The sequence below is a fragment of the Ursus americanus genome, chromosome 20, assembly GCF_024610735.1.
Source record: "Ursus americanus isolate L20-20 chromosome 20, mUrsAme1.1.p, whole genome shotgun sequence".
NCBI classification, from domain to species: Eukaryota; Metazoa; Chordata; class Mammalia; order Carnivora; family Ursidae; genus Ursus; species Ursus americanus.
The window spans coordinates 7,672,783-7,691,874 of record NC_142146.1 but is presented as its reverse complement, the minus strand read 5'-3'; the positions used below and the strand labels follow the sequence as shown (position 1 = coordinate 7,691,874).

At 37.1% G+C, this 19,092-nt stretch overlaps 1 protein-coding gene across 7 annotated transcripts in view; it reads right to left on the bottom strand.

Annotated features, from left to right (window-relative positions):
- The window catches only part of GOLGA4 (golgin A4), a 118,048-nt gene that overhangs the window by 74,429 nt on the left and 24,527 nt on the right, over nucleotides 1-19,092 (bottom strand). For 5 of the 7 annotated variants that reach the window (XM_087870081.1, XM_087870082.1, XM_087870083.1 and 2 more), the window contains 4 exons: nucleotides 17,560-17,625; nucleotides 8,085-8,399; nucleotides 4,613-4,660; nucleotides 6-62 (listed from right to left, as the gene is read on the bottom strand). In XM_087870081.1, the coding sequence (XP_087726207.1) occupies nucleotides 6-62; nucleotides 4,613-4,660; nucleotides 8,085-8,399; nucleotides 17,560-17,625 (486 nt within the window). The remainder of the gene's footprint in view (nucleotides 1-5; nucleotides 63-4,612; nucleotides 4,661-8,084; nucleotides 8,400-17,559; nucleotides 17,626-19,092) is intronic. The other 2 variants (XM_087870085.1, XM_087870086.1) reach the window with 1 other exon arrangement.

Here is a 19,092-nt window from a genome sequence, read left to right as displayed (position 1 = left end):
CTTACCTCTCTCAACTCTCCAATTCTCCGAAGTGCTTTATCCTGACTCTGACTTAATATACCCTTTAATTTTAAAAAGAAAAAAAAAAGCTGGTTCAAACAACGGCATAACATAGTAATGAAAAGCAAGTAAAAAAGAGCACAAGTCATTGAACTTCATCTTCAACGTCCTTTACACTAGGACTATGCAACCACAGTTCTCTACTGCCACTTAGTGGTAGAATCACATACATCTAGAAATAAAAATCCAGAGACAATTCAGAGACACAAGCAAGGTACCCCCAGACAGTAAGAATTAGATGAACTTTTGAGTATGAATTTATGGAGTATTAATAATACAATGGATTAAATCAGAGCTACCCTCTATTTCAAAAGACCTTATGTTTAAGAAAACATTGTCAAACAAACTAAAAACTCTATTTGTAATAACCTAATTTTCACACTTCTTATGGACAATGAGAACACTGAATCAGCAATAAATAACAGATGTTACCATTCTGAACTGATTATACTCCAGACCAAAGCCAGGAAATTTAATGTTGTACTTAATGGAGATTATTTATGGTAGATTAAATATTTTAAGAAAATGTATATGGGGAAATTAATTTTACCAAAACTCACTTTACAAATGACTTTGGCTATGTAATTAGTGTCTTCAGATGGAACAAAATGCTAAACTGTTTTAAATAACTTTTAATGTAAAAAATCAGACTATATTTTTTGTGCATGATTTTCTATATATTTTACCATTAAAAGATTTAAAAATGTTTATGATAAGTGATTCAACAGAGATACAGAATGCTATCCCCTAACAAAAAAAAGAACATAATTCTCCATCCTTCTCAAGACATGATTCTAAGTGATTCTAAGTATCTAAAGTATGACTCTAAATGATAAATATTTATATATCTTAGCACAGCACAAAAAAAAAAAAAAAAACACTGATGGCACTGTTTGAAGTGGAGTGATACTTCCGTAAGCTCTGACCTGGGAATTATCACCTGGGATACCTGGTGGGAAATGTTTAGCCACAGAACAAGGTGACACAGTGGGGCCGAGGTGGGTCACCCAGAAGAGCTTAATGGCTTCCCCTCTCTCTACATACTTCACCAAGAGCTTTACAAGCAGCAGCCTCAGGAAAAAAGAGAGAGGATGCTTGTGTTCAAACCCTGGTAGAATGATAAGGAACAGAGATGTCTGCAGGTATTTCAAAAACAGAAGGGAAAGCTTAGAAGGTTGTGTATCTCTACCACTAAAACAAAGATGCAACCTGCAGACAGAGACACTAGAAAGCATGTTTGAAAGAGGCCATCATGCCTTAAATCCAAACATCTTAAACACTGCAGGGATCCAAAACTCAAAAAAGCCCATCCCTACCAGAGGTAAAATCTGTGGAATTTTTCACTCGCTCTCTTTATTAAAACCCCCAGTAGTAAAATAGGTTAAATACGTGGATCACATGGAGAATTATTAAAAGTGAGGGTCAGAACTATCTTACTATAAGCTGGTTCTTGGAGAGAATCAATAAAATTGACAGACCACTGGCAAGACTTATCCAAAAGAAAAGAGAAAGGACCCAGATTATTAAAATTATGAATGAAAAAGGAGAGGTCACGACGAACACCATTGAAATTGGAAGGATTATTAGAAATTTTTATCAACAGCTATATGCCAATAAACTAAGCAATCTGGAAGAGATGGAATCCTTCCTGGAAACCTATAAACTACCAAGATTGAAAAAGGAAGAAATTGATTTCTTAAACAGGCCAATTAATTATGAAGAAATTGAGTCAGTGATAAACAACCTTCCAAATAACAAAACTCCAGGCCCGGACGGTTTTCCTGGGGAATTCTACCAAACATTCAAAGAAGAAATAATACCTATTCTCCTAAAGCTATTTCAAAAAATAGAAACAGAAGGAAAGCTACCAAACTCATTCTATGAGGCCAATATTACCTTGATCCCCAAACCAGGCAAAGACCCCCTCAAAAAGGAGAATTACAGACCGATTTCCCTAATGAATATGGACGCCAAAATCCTCAACAAGATACTTGCTAATAGAATCCAACAGTTCATTAAAAGGATTATCCACCACGATCAAGTGGGATTCATACCTGGGATGCAAGCGTGGTTCAATATTCGCAAATCAATCAGCGTGATACATCATATCAACAAGAAAAGACTCAAGAACCATATGATCCTCTCAATCGATGCCGAAAAAGCATTTGACAAAATACAGCATCCTTTCCTGATTAAAACCCTTCAGAGTGTAGGAATAGAAGGTACATTTCTCAATCTCATAAAAGCCATCTATGAAAAGCCTACTGCAAATATTATTCTCAATGGGGAAAAGCTGGAAGCCTTTCCCTTAAGATCAGGAACACGACAAGGATGCCCACTCTCGCCACTATTATTCAACATAGTACTAGAAGTCCTTGCAACAGCAATCAGACAACAAAAAGGGATCAAAGGTATTCAAATCGGCAAAGAAGAAGTCAAAATGTCTCTCTTCGCAGACGACATGATACTCTATATGGAAAACCCAAAAGAAGCCACTCCCAAACTATTAGAAGTTATAGAGCAATTCAGTAACGTGGCGGGATACAAAATCAATGCTCAGAAATCAGTCGCATTTCTGTACACGAATAACGAGAACGAAGAAAGAGAAATCAGGGAATCCATCCCATTTACAATAGCACCAAAAACCATACGTTACCTTGGAATTAACTTAACCAGAGACGTAAAGGACCTTTATTCTAGAAACTATAAATCACTCTTAAAAGACATTGAGGAAGACATAAAAAGATGGAAAGATATTCCATGCTCATGGATCGGAAGAATTAACATAGTTAAAATGTCCATGCTACCCAGAGCAATCTACACTTTCAATGCTATCCCGATCAAAATACCGAGAACGTTTTTCAAAGAACTGGAACAAATAGTCCTTAAATTTGTATGGAACCAGAAAAGACCCCGAATCTCCAAGGAACTGTTGAAAAGGAAAAACAAAGCTGGGGGCATCACAATGCCGGATTTCGAGCTGTACTACAAAGCTGTGATCACAAAGACAGCATGGTACTGGCACAAAAACAGACACATAGACCAATGGAACAGAATAGAGAGCCCAGAAATGGACCCTCAGCTCTTTGGGCAACTAATATTTGATAAAGCAGGAAAAAACATCCGGTGGGAAAAAGACAGTCTCTTCAATAAATGGTGCTGGGAAAATTGGACAGCTACATGCAAAAGAATGAAACTTGATCACTATCTCACACCATACACAAAAATAAACTCCAAATGGATGAAAGACCTCGATGTGAGACAGGAATCCATCAAAATTCTAGAGGAGAACATAGGCAGCAACCTCTACGACATCGGCCAAAGCAACCTTTTTCATGACACATCCCCAAAGGCAAGAGAAACAAAAGATAAAATGAATTTATGGGACTTCATCAAGATTAAAAGTTTCTGCACATCCAAGGAAACAGTCAGAAAAACTAAGAGGCAGCCCACGGAATGGGAGAATATATTTGCAAATGACACTACAGATAAAGGACTGGTATCCAAGATCTACAAAGAACTTCTCAAACTCAATACACGAGAAACAAATAAACAAATCAAAAAATGGGCAGAAGATATGAACAGACACTTTTCCAATGAAGACATACAAATGGCTAACAGACACATGAAAAAATGTTCAAAATCATTAGCCATCAAGGAAATTCAAATCAAAACCACACTGAGATACCACCTTACGCCAGTTAGAATGGCAAAAATAGACAAGGCAAGAAACAACAATTGTTGGAGAGGATGTGGAGAAAGGGGATCCCTCCTACATTGTTGGTGGGAATGCAAGTTGGTACAGCCACTCTGGAAGACCGTGTGGAGGTCCCTTAAAAAGTTAAAAATTGAGCTACCCTATGATCCAGCCATTGCACTACTGGGTGTTTACCCCAAAGATACAGACGTAGTGAAGAGAAGGGCCATATGCACCCCAATGTTCATAGCAGCAATGTCCACAATAGCTAAATCGTGGAAGGAGCCGAGATGCCCTGCAACAGATGACTGGATTAAGAAGTTGTGGTCCATATATACAATGGAATATTACTCAGCAATCAGAAAGAATGAGTTCTCAACATTTGCTACAACATGGACAGCACTGGAGGAGATAATGCTTAGTGAAATAAGTCAAGCTGAGAAAGACAACTATCATATGATTTCTCTCATCTATGGAACATAAGAACTAGAATGATCAGTAGGGGAAGAAAGGGATAAAGAAAGGGGGGGTAATCAGAAGGGGGAATGAAACATGAGAGACTATGGACTATGAGAAACAAACTGAGGGCTACAGAGGGGAGGGGGGTGGGGGAATGGGATAGACCGGTGATGGGTAGTAAGGAGGGCACATATTGCATGGTGCACTGGGTGTTATACACAACTAATGAATCATCGAGCCTTACATCGAAAACCGGGGATGTACTGTATGGTGACTAACATAATATAATAAAAAATCATTATTAATAAAAAAAAAAAAAAAAAAGAACTATCTTACTATAAGACTCTAATTTTTAAATTATGTATGAATCAATATTACAGCCCAGATATCACTTACTTGTAACTTTTTCTTCTCTCTCTGAAGAGTCTGATAAGCTATAACAAACTAAAATAAAGACAAGGTCACCAATAACATCAGTCATTCCTAAATATTCTAAACGCTGCTAAAATATCTTTACAAAAGTCAAAAAATACACAAATCAGAAGAATCCTTTTACAGATAATTCAACCTAGTTAGATACATATACAGCCAAAACAAACATAAGAAATATGTTTCTAAAAAGTAAAATGTAACTTAACTATAAATAAAGAAATTAAATCTATACTTGATTTCATCTCAGACATATACACCTTTAAATTTCACTACTTAGGGGGCGCGGGGTGGCTCAGTCAGTTGAGCGTCCGACTCTTGGTTTCAGCTCAGGTCACAATCTCAGGGTCATGGAACTGAACCCCACATTAGGCTCCACACTCAGCAGGGAGTCTGCTTGAAAGTCTCTCTCTCCCCCCTCTCCTTTTGCCCCTCCCCCTCTCAGGCGCGCGTGCTCTCTCTCCCCCCCTTTCTCTCTCTCTCAAATAAATAAATTAATCTTTAAATTTCAGTACTTAATCATGAATGGGGAGGGATTAAAGCCAACTTGCCTAAAGGTAAACTGTAATCACAGACCAGTACCACCACCAACAGCATCCCCTGGGAGCTTGTTAGGAAGAGAAATTTTGGGGTCCCACCCCAAAGTAAGTGAATGAGACTGGGGGAGCAGGGACGGGATATGTGTTTATTTAGCAAGCTCATCAGGTGATCCTTACTTTGGGCTATTATAGACCATGTAATTCATCTCTAAAAGTCTCTGATTATAGGAACTGTGACTATGGCTGAGTAAAAATCTGAAACAAAGGAACTTATAACCAAAAAATGAAAACTGGTAATTTTGGTCCTAAAAAGATGATTAAACATTTAACCTAATTAAATAGGATATTAGAACATTCTAGCACAACCTGATAAAGTATGGATTAACAAATCTTTTAAACCTATTAATTAGCATTATTCATCTGAAAAATAAGCACATGGCTCCACTGAATTATTTGGACCCTACTTCAGAAATACAAAGAGGACTCTGAAGACACAGGCTACAGCTTTAGGAGGAAGTACTCTGCTATTCCGAGCCTTGCCATTTCCCTTGGAAGGTTGCTATGTGCCCCCAAACATATCTGCTGATGTCTTGAGTTGAGAGGCAGGCAGCAAGGGAAGGTGAGTCCAGCAATTAAGAAGAAAAAAAAAAAATTCTGCCAAAGACCACGTTCATTCTCCTCTTATCACCTTAAGATAGGTATTCTTATTATCGGATAGGAAAATGGTATTCAAAAAGCAGGAAGCAGGACAGGTGGAAGAGTAACCCAACAATTAGGTGTCACTTATAGCACTATTTTATCCTGGTTCCCTATAGTGGCAGGGAAAGACAGAGACAAAGACCACGCGCTCTTTTCATCCCTAATAAGCTGCATGACTTGACTTGGGGTGGCACAGAAGAGTGAAAACCACCAGAAAGACCTAAAATCAAATCCACGGTCTGTCGACTGCTACCTGTGTGACTTTAAGCACATTACTTAATCTCTGTGATTAAGTCTCCAGGAGTTTCTAATCCCTATTCTACAAAACAGAGGTAATTAATATCTACATCACAGAGACAGTGTAAAATTCAAGGGCACTATAAACATAAAATGCAGTGTCTTGCATACTTAAATACTAATTATACTACTGCCCCAGCTTCAAACTTAGAAGCCATGGGTAAGTCAACAACAACAACAAATTCAGGACCATTATTAACTTGGACAGAAATAAAAAATAAATGGGGTACCTGGATGCCTCAGTTGGTTAAGGGCCTAACTCCCGATTTTGGCTCAGGTCATGATCTCAAGGTCATGAGATCAAGCCCCGCTTCAGGCTCTGTGCTCAGTAGGGAGTCTGCTTGAGATTCTCCCCCTCTCCCTCTGCCCTCCCCCACCGCTCTCTCGCTCTCAAATAAATAAATCTTTTTTAAAAAATAAATTTAAAGGAGGGGCGCCTGGGTGGCTCAGTCGTTAAGTGTCTGCCTTCGGCCCAGGGCGTGATCCCGGGATTCTGAGATCGAGCCCCACATCAGGCTCCACCGCTGGGAGTCTGCTTCTTCCTCTCCCACTCCCCCTGCTTGTGTTCCCTCTCTCCCTGGTTGTCTCTTTCTGTTAAATAAATAAATAAAATCTTTTAAAAATAAATAATTAATTAATTAATTAATTAATTAATTAATTTAAAGGAAAAAGTTGCCTGATTCCACAAATACCTCATGAAATAGATGGCTTTAATGCCCTGTTTACATCTCTAGATTCCAGCCAGCTGATAGATTTTAGCCTAATATCTCCCTTCTATTTTTTCAGTACTTCATAGTTTTAAAAAGATATTTTGTTTCATCTAGGGGTTTCTGTTGTTATTTTTGGCTGCAGGGTAAAACTACCCATACTGTAGCCATAATTGGAAATAGAAGTTATGGCTAACTTCATATACGGACCTTGAACTTTATTATTCATTAATTAAAGTTAACTACAATGCTGAGTTACAAATTTTTAAGACCATAAAACATTATGCGTTGTCTTAAAAAAAATCCATGGGCAACTCGCTCCAGAAAGGCTTTCCTGAAGATGATTTGTTTTAACTACACAGGGCAACTAACACAATTCATCCTGAAGGGAAGAATTGAAAAGAGAGATGAGGCAGGGCTACTTCCTCTCTTAGACCACACAGACAGAGTCATCCTTAAGGGGTTTAGCAGTTAAAGATTCATTTGACGCAAAGTTTAAATGTAGGTATAATGAGAGTGAATTTTCAAATGTGTCAGAAAATCAGACTACTTGGGGTGCCTGAGTGGTGCAGTCGTTAAGCGTCTGCCTTTGGCTCAGGGCGTGATCCCAGCATTCTGGGATCGAGCCCCGCATCAGACTCCTCTGCTGGGAGCCTGCTTCTTCCTCTCCCACTCCCCCTGCTTGTGTTTGCTCTCTCGCTGGCTGTCTCTCTCTGTCAAATAAATAAATAAAATCTTTAAAAAAAAGAAAGAAAGAAAGAAAGAAAATCAGACTACCTAGAACATAACTGGGATCAGTAGTAATGGAAATCTGGTTGGCAGAAGAGGTCATTTTGGAACCAGAGCACTTAGAGGATGAACAAGGGAGGGGATGTGAGGAGGAAAGACGATACGTTTTGCACTGACTGTCCAAGCAACATTGGAGAGAGGGACTGGGGTAAAAAACGGGCACAGAATGTGCAAACCAGAAAGCTACACACAATGATCTTCTCCAAAATTTTACTAAATGTCTTGCCAAAGGGCTTCCGTTCACCTGAGAATCTTTAACTAGATAATGCCCCAGACTACCCACCTTTCAAATCAATATATCTAGGGAATTAAGAGTTTAGGCAACCGCAAGAATAAAAGCCATACAGTAACATGAATCAGAACACAATGGGAAAACTTTTCATATAGGCAAAAAGGTCATGCTCCTACCTCAGAACATTTTCCTTTGTAGGTATTCAACCTTCGTTCCATTCTTCGCAACCACTGAATCAACTGTTCTTTGCTGAGACTGTCTAAATTAGGGACTGAGTCTTCGGGCTCACTCTCCATATCAGAGGATGGATCAAAGGTGGCCACAGAAGAGTCCAGGTCAAATCGATTCAGGGACTCTCTGGAAGACGTTCGTACCAAAGACTCTTTAGAAGAAGATCGGAAGAGAGATTCCTTTAGTGGACTTCGAAACAAAGACTCCATGGAAGGCACCCGGAGCTGGAGCTTTTGTGCAAAAGACTGTGTGTCACCAGACTGCAACCAAAACCCAATGAAACATGTGGTTAAAATGCACATTTAGACTTTCCGTACTCCCTATCACCATCAATAATCTATTAAAAGCTCTAACAAATTCAATTTATATTTCTGACATTGTACATAATACATTGTTTTCTGAAAAATAAGAGACATCTGGTTATTTCTGAAAAAGCACTGGGCCCGGAGTCAGAGAACTCAGGTATAGGTCCCAGGTTCGTCACTGAGCAGTGGAACAAGCTTTACTAAGTCACTTCCCTTCAGTTTGCACATCTGTAAAAAAGGCGGATGCCATGCTTTCCCAGCTGACCTCATAGGTATGTTGTGAGGATTCGACCCCTCAACGGTAAGATTCTTGGAAGCAGTGATATCTACATCACCAGTATATACCCAGTGCCTAAAAGGGGAGTATATAATATAAAGTGTGAAGTGTGTGGCTGAAATCAAGTGGGCTTTACCTTGAGTCTGTATGGAGGTGCTGGTTCCTCATCACTCCCTTCAACAAAAGAGGGGAGTGAGGGCTGAGGGTAATGCTTAGTGAGCCCGCTTTGTTAATAAGAGAATGCCAGGCAGAGTTGACTAGTGACATCCAGCTCTGCTCTAATTATCATTCTGTCTACTGGGAATAAAAATAAACATTAAAAAATCATGGAGGACAGCTGAAAAGTCTGAGCTAGAGTCCCTCTGCACAGACTAGTAAGTCTGATGTTAGAAATAGTAATAAGAAAGAGCTCTGATCTTAATTAATTTGAATAACACATTCATTTAATTAGGAACCATGAAAAACAGTGTAATTCAACAAGCTGCTTTAAACTGCATTATTTTGTTCAGGTGACAGCAGTCAGTATTTAACAGGTGTTTCCTACAAACTCATTCTCATTAATGCCACAGGGTCACCTACAAGATCTCTGCAATGCCAGGAATGAATGCTCAGAGAAGACTAGGTCATGTGTGGGCAGAGATTATAGGAAAACAAAAAAAATTCTCTTTAGTATACAGTTTTAAAAATCAAACCAAGAATATTTACTCATGGATTTTTAGAGATTTAGTAATAGTATTAGGCAAGGTGGAAGTAAGGGGATAACATGCCCCACCCCCTTCATATGCACAGATTTATCACAGGTTGTTTGTAATAGTAAAACTGGAGAAAACCCAAATGTATACCACTAGAGGATACATTATGTAAATCATAATATGTGAAAGAAAGTTCAAGATATTTCTTAATAGGAAAAACAAAGTTAGAAAACAATAAGCATATTGTGAACTCATTTTGATTTAAAGAAATTACATGTACTTTTCAATTTATATATATATACATATACATACACATAAGGGTGATATATACACATGTGTGAATATATATATGTGTGAATATATATATGTGTGTATATATATATATATATATATATATATATATATATATATATATAAACATATGTGTATGTTCACATAAACATCCTTAGAATCAGGTCATAAAAAATAAACACCAAAAGTTAACAATGAGTGGTTCTGCATAGTAAAATTTTAAGTGGTTTTTTAAATTTTCATTTTTTTATATTTTTTTGTACTTTCTAGGGTTTTTTCCATAATGTCTAAGTTTTACCTATATATTGGGGGAGGCAGGAAGATGGAGAAAGTCTTAAGGGAGAAGAGAGACCCTTATGCTCAAAAACTTTTAAGAACTGCTTTACTGATATTCCATTACCAGCCACTTCTGACCTAAGCCAAAAGTGCTTTTCACTTCACACAGACAGTAAGTTGCCCTAGGACAAACAGGTGAAGCAAGTTTGAATAACACTAGAAATAGTGGTTGTTTTAGGGTCAGCCAAATGCTAATGAACAATGCCTAAGACATGTTACAGAAGCTGATACACTTAACTGCCACCTCCACTATATTTGGAAGTAACATGTTTGAGTATAGTGAGTCAGCCTGTAGACTGTCAAGTAATGGTGCCTGAGTTCAAACCCTGGCTCCACCACTATGTTCTACATGACCTTGACCAAATCACTTCACTAGTCTTAGTTCCCCCTCTGTACAATAGGGATGATAAAAATAATTATATGATGATAACAGTCATACCAGCCACCTCATATGGATGCCAGAAGGACTAATGAGTTAATACATGCAAAGTGCTTACAATGTAGCAAATACTCAATAAGCATTAACAACTATCATTACAGAAAGGAGACTAAAAAAACAAACTTACAAATAAGAATGACATACACAAGCTTATGTGGCAGACTCTTCTGATTACATGATGTGGTAGCTAAGAGCACAGGCTATGAAACCAGACATCTTGGGGACCAGGTCTTAGCTCTACCATTTACTGGCAATATGACCTTGAGCAAGTGACTTAATCTTCTGTGCCTCTGTTTCTTCATATGTAAAATGGGGAAAACAACTACACTCACCTCATAGGGTAGTTGTGAGAAGTAATAAATCAATACATATGCAGTACTCCAAAGTATGACTGGCTTAAGGTAAACAATATATACTGGCTACCCACCTGATATCCAATCTTCCTTTCTTTCCTTTTCAGACCCCAGTTTTGTTCAGAGTAACAATACACCCAGGTAAAAACATTCACCTTCCCAAATACAAATTAAAGCCACAGGAGCTACCACGGCACATCCACCAGAAGGGCTAAAATTAAAGCTACGGAAAATACCAAGTGTTGGTAAGGATGCAGAGCAGTCCACTTTGAAAAACCATTTGTCGCTATTTACTAAAACTAAACACATGTACACAATTTCACTACTAAGTATATACTCAATAGAAATGTGTAAATAGGTTCAACAAAAGATAAAGTAGAAAGTTTATAGCAAGCCTATTTAAAAGAGCTCCAAACGTGAAGCTACTTTTGATGACTATGAATAACCGAATGGATAAATTGCAGTCTGTTCAACAATGAAATACTAGACAGCAATGAGAATGATTTACAACCACGACAATAAAGACAAATCTCATAAATAAAGCACTGAGCAAAAGAAGACAGACACAAGAGTACCCATTTTTATTGTGTTTACATGAAGTTTAAAAACAGGCAAAATTAACCTAGATGTCAGGATAGAAGTTACCCTTGAGAGTAAGAGCAGGGAATGGAAGGGAGCACAAGGGCTTCTGAGATACTGGTAATTTCTGTTACTTGATTGGAGTGTTACAAAGGTGTAATAAGTTCAGCCAATAATGTACTATTTAAACTAAGTAGAAATCTATAAAATAGAACCTTCTAGGACAGGTATTATTTTCTTTATAAAAAGGAATATGGCTTTAGTCCTTGTCTTCAGTCTTCCCTTCTGTCTACAATGAAGATGCAATTCTTGGAGGCCAACTTGTAGTTGTGAGGCTGAAAGGCAGTGTCAAGGATGTGGGAGGACAAGAAACTAAAGGGAGAAGGGCCCTTAACCTTCAGGCCTTCTGATATGTGAAAAACTAAACTCCCACTGGTGCCGACTGTTGTCAGGTTTTGATACCAAAGACATTCACAGATTTATAATTCATTTTTGAAAAAACTGAAGGGGGTTAGAGAAGGAGAAATGTATACGCAAAAATAAATGAACACATCAGAGTTACGTTTAATTCCTTTCTGTCTCCCGTTTGACTCTGTTTTCAACCCCTCCTTTTATTCCCCCAACACTGTTCTTGTTCAGACCCTTATCCTCTATCAGCTGGATACCTGCAGCAGGCTTGTGTTCCCATTCCTCTAATCTCTTACCCCAATCTGCCCTGTTGCACTGTCACTACAGAACTGTCTTCCTAAAACATCATCCAGACCATTTCATTCTAATTCTTAAACTAGATCCCCATTTAATATAAAGTTCAAAATCCTTAGCTTATATTCAAGGTTCCCATTTCCTAAGACCCTTTTCTCTGTAAATTCACCCCTCCATATACCAAAAACTTGAGTCATAACAGGCAATTTCCCGCCCTGGAACAAATGCATCGTGTGCCTCTGTACCACTGCCCATAATTTCCCTGCATTGGAAAATCCAGACATCCTTCAAAACTCAGCTCAAATGTCAGCTCTTCTAGGAAACCTCAGCTCTCACTCATCAGAAATAACCTTTCTTGATGGCCTTAGCTTTTATCAGAACGATTGGAACGCTTATTGCATTCTGACTCACCATTAGTTACTTATATGCTGGTGTAACAACTGAGTTGTTTATGCCCCAGAATAACTACAGTGACATCACAGCACAGTGATTAAGAACACAAGACTCTGAACCAAATACCCTGATTTGAATCCCAGCTTTGCCACTTGACAGTTTGTAGTTTTAAGGCCTCTGTGTTTTAATTTTCTTTTTTTCTAAGATTTTATTTATTTATTTATTTATTTATTTATTTGACAGACAGAGACAGCGAGAGAGGGAACACAAGCGAGGAGAGTGTGAGAGGGAGAAGCAGGCTTCCCGCCAAGCAGGGAGCCTGACGTGGGGCTCGATCCCAGGACCGTGGGATCATGACCTGAGCTGAAGGCAAACGCCCAACAGCTGAGCCCCCAAGTGCCCCTCTGTGTTTCAATTTTCTTATCTGTAAAGTGGAAATACTAACGCTACTATCCTAGTAGAATTGTTATAAAAATCAAATGAATGAAAACATTTAAAGTACTTAAAATAGTGTGTTATATGCAGTAAGCACCAAGTTTTCCTGTCATTACCTCTGCTACACTTAACATCCTCACCCCAGACTTTACGCTTATTTAGAAAAGGATCCATATTCCCTATCTCTGTCTCCTTGCCACAGTGCTTTCCATAAAGCAGGTATTGAGTACACATTTGTTCAGTTATATCTTAATCTATCGATATGATAATGATGATCTAACAAGAGATAGTTAAACATTCAAGGCTTTGGTCAAAATAAGATGCAACAAAAACCTCATTTTACATATACAGTATATGTTAGTCTACAAATCATCAAAAAGTATTAGTACACAATCTATAACAGTCAAAAAGAAAAAGGAAGAAATGAAAACACACATCCACAAAAAGATTTTTACAATAATGTTTAGTAGTTCTATTCATAATAGTCGGAAACTGGAAACAACCCAGGTGTCCATTAATAGGTAAATAAACTGTGCAATATCTATTCAAAGGAATCCTACACAAGGATAAAAAGGAACAAACTGCTGATAACCACGACAACATGGATGAAATCTCAAAAACACTATGGTGAGTGAAAGAAGCCTTCTACAAAAGAGTACATGCTACATACATGAGACTACTTACATAAAGTTCTAAAACTAATCCATGGTATGGTGGAAAAAAATTTTAACAGATTGCCTCTAGGAGGGAGAAGAACCATAAAGGAACTTTCTGCGGTTCTATAGTTTCTGTATGGGTTTAGCATACAGGTTTGGCATATATATCTGTTAAAACTCAGTTAATGCTCACTGAGGACTGTATATTTCATTTTACATAAAATTTACCTCAAAAAGGACATAACTCCTAGAAGAAAAGATAGGCAGTAAGCTCTTTGACACCAGCCTTAGCAGTATTTTTTTGGACCAGTCTCCTCAGGCAAGGGTAACAAAAGCTAAAATAAACAAATGGGATCACATCAAACTAAAAAGCTTTTGCACAGTGAAAGAAACCATCAACAAAACGAAAAGACAACCTACTGAACTGGAAAAGATATTTGCAAATTATACATCTGAAAAGGGATTAATATCCAAAATATATAAAGAACTTACACAATATCCAAAAAAAAATTTTTTTAATGGGCAGAGGACTTGAATAGACATTCTTCCAAAGAAGACATGCAGATGGCCAACAGACATGTGAAAAGATGCTCCACATCACTAATCATCAGGGAAATGCAAGTCACAACCACAATGAGCTATCAGCTCACAATAGTCAGATTGGCTATTATCAAAAAGACAAAAAATAGCAAGTGTTGGTGAGGATGTAGAAAAAAGGGAACCCTGGCGCACTGTTGATGGGAATGTAAACTGGCATAGCCACTATGGAAAACAGTATGGAGGCTCATCAAAAAATTAAAAATAGACTACCATATGATCAGCAATTCCACTTCTGGGTACTTATCTGAAACAAAAAAATGAAAACACCAACTCAAAGAAATATATGTATCCTTACGTTCACTGCAGCATTATTTACACTAGCCAACATACCGAAGAAACATCTAAGTGTCCTTCAACAGATGAACAGAAAAAGGTGAGATATATTTATTTATATATAAATAGCAATATTATAGGAATATATACATAAGACTATTACTTAGCCACGTAAAAAGAATGAAATCTTGCCATTTGTGACACGGATGGACCTAGAGGTTATTATGCTAAATGAGATAAGTCGGACAAAGAAAGACAAATGCCATATGATTTCATTTATCTGTAGAATCTTAAAAAAAAATAAAACAATACAGACTCAAAGATACGGGGAAAAAACTATTGGGTAACAGAGCAGGGAGTGGTCTGGGGAAGAGGGCAAAATACGTTATGAGAATTAATAGGTAGAAACTTTCAGTTATAAAACAAAGAAGTCAGGGGGATATAATGTACAGCATAGAGAACACGGTCAGTAATATTGTAATAAGTTTGTATGCTTAAAGATTCTGGTAACTAGACTAATCACGAGGATAATTTCCTAACATATAAAAATATCAAATCACTATGATGTACACCTAGTATGAAACTAATGGGATATTGTATGTCAATTATACTTCAATCTAAAAAAAAAAATCTAGGGAGGTAACTACCTTTTAATCAAAAATTAATTAAAGTAAATTTTCAACATGATTCATTACTATAGAACCTCTAGGCTGTGTGTCATTAGTAGCTATATACATAATTATACCACTAATTAAACCTCTGAAACAAGTCAGTTCCATATCAAGGTCCTTTAAAATTTGATTTGACTTGTATTTTTAACTTGAGAATTAATTCTTATATGTGGTATTTCCCTTCTTCTCTTCTTAAAGTAATTAAAGCATTAATACTTAAATACAAATATTGAACTCTGGTTAATGATGTGCACGCTAAAATATTAGGGGGAAGGATACTGTGGCTTGCAACTTATTTTGAAATGCATCAGAAACGTAAAATTCGCAAATAATGAACCATGGAACATTACATCAAAAACTAAGGATATACTGTATGGTGACTAACATAACATAATAAAAAATTATTTTAAAAAAAACCGTAAAATGGACTGAGGGGCAGATAGAAGAATGTATACTGGGACAGATTTGGGATAAAGCAAGTATAGTAAAGTACCAATGACAGAATCTGGGTGGTAGGTATATAGGTGATCACTTGAAAGTTCTATTTCTGTTTGAAAATTTTCATAATACACTGTGTTGAAAAGAAAAAGGAGTAAATGCTTGTTAAATCATTATATTGTGTGCCAAAACCAACTGATTTATGTAGGATGTCTGACCCCCGTAATAAAGGGATCACAGGCAGCTATATGTTTACGAACTCTTGGGCTTGCTTTTGTACCATCTCTTCATCTACCTTGGTGTCAACTATGACTTCTTGCTGCTGTCAAGATGCCTAATCATAGTAAGCATTCTACCCCCTTCAAGAAAACACATTATTCCCAATTTGCTAATAACAGCCAACAACCAACTTGTCAGAAATGTGTTTAAAAATAGACTCTGATGGGCACCTGGGTGGCTCGGTCGGTTAAGTGTCTGCCTTCGGCTCAGGTCATGATCCCAGGGTCCTGGGATCAAGCGCACATCAGGCTCCCTGCTCAGTGGAGAACCTGCTTCTCCCTCTCCCTCTGTGGCTCCCCCTGCTTGTGCGTGCTCTCTCTGTCTGTCTCTCTCCCAAATAAAAAAATAAAATCTTTTAACAAAATGTTTGAAAAACAGACTCTGAATAAAGGCATCTCCCTGGTTATAAGCATCAAATGAGATCATATATATAAAATGTTTAACAATGCCAGACACATAGTAAATACTCAATAAATACTATTTTATTATTTTTTAGAAAAATAGTTGTATTTTTTTTAAAAAGTTCAAAGCCTTCAGTGGGCTTACTTCCTGAACATTATGCATGCTCATTCTCCACCTTAATGAAAACTTAAAATTTCTCCTGAATGTGTTATAAAGCTGGTTATCATTCATTCTAGTTTTTGTATTCATAACAGTATTTAGTCTTTTTGGACTATTCTTTAAGAGAGAAAAATAAGCATTCTAAATAATATTTTTTAATAATATTCATTAAAGATCACTGGACCTGTCCAGTACCATTTAGAGTGGTACATCCAAATATTTTACCCCTACTTCATGGCGCTTATAGAAAATGATGTATTTATAGAGGACTTTGAATTAACTAGGGAGTCCGGGCAAAGCCAGAGTCAACAAGCTCAAGGACTTGGACTATGCCTGGAACTTGACCAGCCCCCGGTGAAAGGAATGAGGTTCTCAGTTCATAGAATCTGTTCATGGAGTTTGGGAAGCTATAATCTGTACTTTTGCTAGACAATACTTTAGAATGTTTAGTCTACATAATTTAGTTCATAAGTCATTTAGCTCATAAATTGTCTACATACATGCTCCAGGTTCACAGATTAAAAATGTTTTTGCCCTACATTACAGACTGTTGAGAACAGCCAGGTTAATGACAATATCATCACCAAAGCCAAAGTAAACAAACGTTCCTCTCAGACACTGCTGTCACTATGACGTTTTTAATGAATTTTTTTCTTTCTTTTTTGGAAAGAGTCAAAAGAATGTCACTTGAGCTGCACTCCCAAAATAACTTTTTTAAATCAAAGATAACACAAGTTTTCAGTAGTAAAATACTACACATTAGAGCAAACTTTAAGAGAAATCCCATTTCCTCCATATCCCCAGCTTCTCAATTATGTAACTCAATGTCTTTAGATATAAACTGTCCATAATCTTTTACAACTATAAAGTCAGATACCTTTTTTCCAGAAAGTTTTCTCCTCACTACCACTAATTTTTTAAATGAGTAACAATGGCATGTTACATGACTGGTGTATATACAAGAACCACTTTGACTTAAAACTGTTTCCAAGAAAGCATCAGCCAATCTGGATTTACCATACATATTGTATGAAATGTATGGACATCATTATTTCAATAGAAAGTCAGGTGCTAATAATATAGGTTGACCAAACACTCTTAAATGACTTGCTATTTTCTAAAATAACATTAGTAACAGACCTGAGGAGTTGTTGGTTCACTTCCATTAACACTGTCAGGAGATTTCATGGCTTGAATAGATGCATTCTAAGAAAAACAAAGAAACATCATAAAGAAAAGGAACAAAAAGCTAAGCTTTTACAAAACTGTTAAGAACAAAGACCAACTACCAAGACCTATTAGATACATTTATCAAACAAAATTAGTTCATTTATTAGAATGTTTTCATGCAAGGCAAAACTAGTATGGTGAGTATTTAGAAAACTTATTTTGCTATATGTAACTAAATAGCAAAGATTAGTATGTAGCGAAGTTTATTTTAAACTAATCTCATACCTCTCCCCATTATAATGTCCCCAGGTTTTTCCCCCATGACAAAAGTAACATCAGGGATTCAATTAGCAAAATTCATTCAAATAGACAACTATCCAGAAAAGAAGTAATGTCAAGTGTTCCCTATGATTAAATAATACTCAAATTAAATTTTATTTGGGCTAAGACCTGAAAAATATCTTTATAATGAGAAATGGAAATGCCTCATTCATCTGAAACCAGCAATCTAATTGAAATTATTGTGGCAATTTTCAGAAAAACTTAGAATTAAAAAACCTTCCACTTATGAAAGCTTTTTGTTCTGTTATGTTAGTATGATGAATGTTCTAAGTTAAGTGACATCCTACTGATTACACCATACTGGCATTGGTTGCATGATAATGAATGAGATTCTCTGAGATTCAAAATTCTATACTGCATTCATAATATACTAACCAAAATTGGAGCTATATAAGTAGCTCATGATAAAATAACTTCTAAGTTTTAAACAAGCATTAGAGTAAGTACCAGCCATTATGTTTCAGTAAGTTGGCAGTTAAATTAGACATTTCCCTTACATTCCACAGCAGACCAAGGAAGGGTCAAATAACTGACCTTACTTATTCTTAAATATAAGTGGAGAAGGCATTCAGCTTTGCAAGTGCTCTCAAATTTTTGAACTCTCTCATTAGGTATTTGATACTAAGAAATTATTAATTTTTAGGTGTGATAAGTGCATTGTGCTATATATTTTTAGTCATTATCTTTTAGAAATATATACCAAAACATTTAGATGGAATAAGGTTTCTGAAATTTGCTAATAATCCAACAGAGATGGAGACAGGGGAAGGGAGGTGTGCATGTGTGGGTGGGTGGTTACGATAATAAGATGGCCATGAGTTATTAACTGAGGATACTGGGTAATGGATATGGGGGACAAGGGAGAGTTCTTATACCACTATTACTACTATTTCCACTTTGGGTTTGGATTTTTCTCTAATAACAACTGAAATACCTTCTCCCTCTAATATAAAAAGAGTTTTGGGTGTGGAGCCTGTTTAAGATTTTCTCTCTCCTTGGGGCGCCTGGGTGGCTCAGTCGTTAAGTGTCTGCCTTCAGCTCAGGGCGTGATCCTGGTGTTCTGGGATCCAGCCCCGCATCGGGCTCCTCTGCTGGGAGCCTGCTTCTTCCTCTCCCACTCCCCCTGCTTGTGTTCCCTCTCTCGTTGGCTGTCTCTCTCTC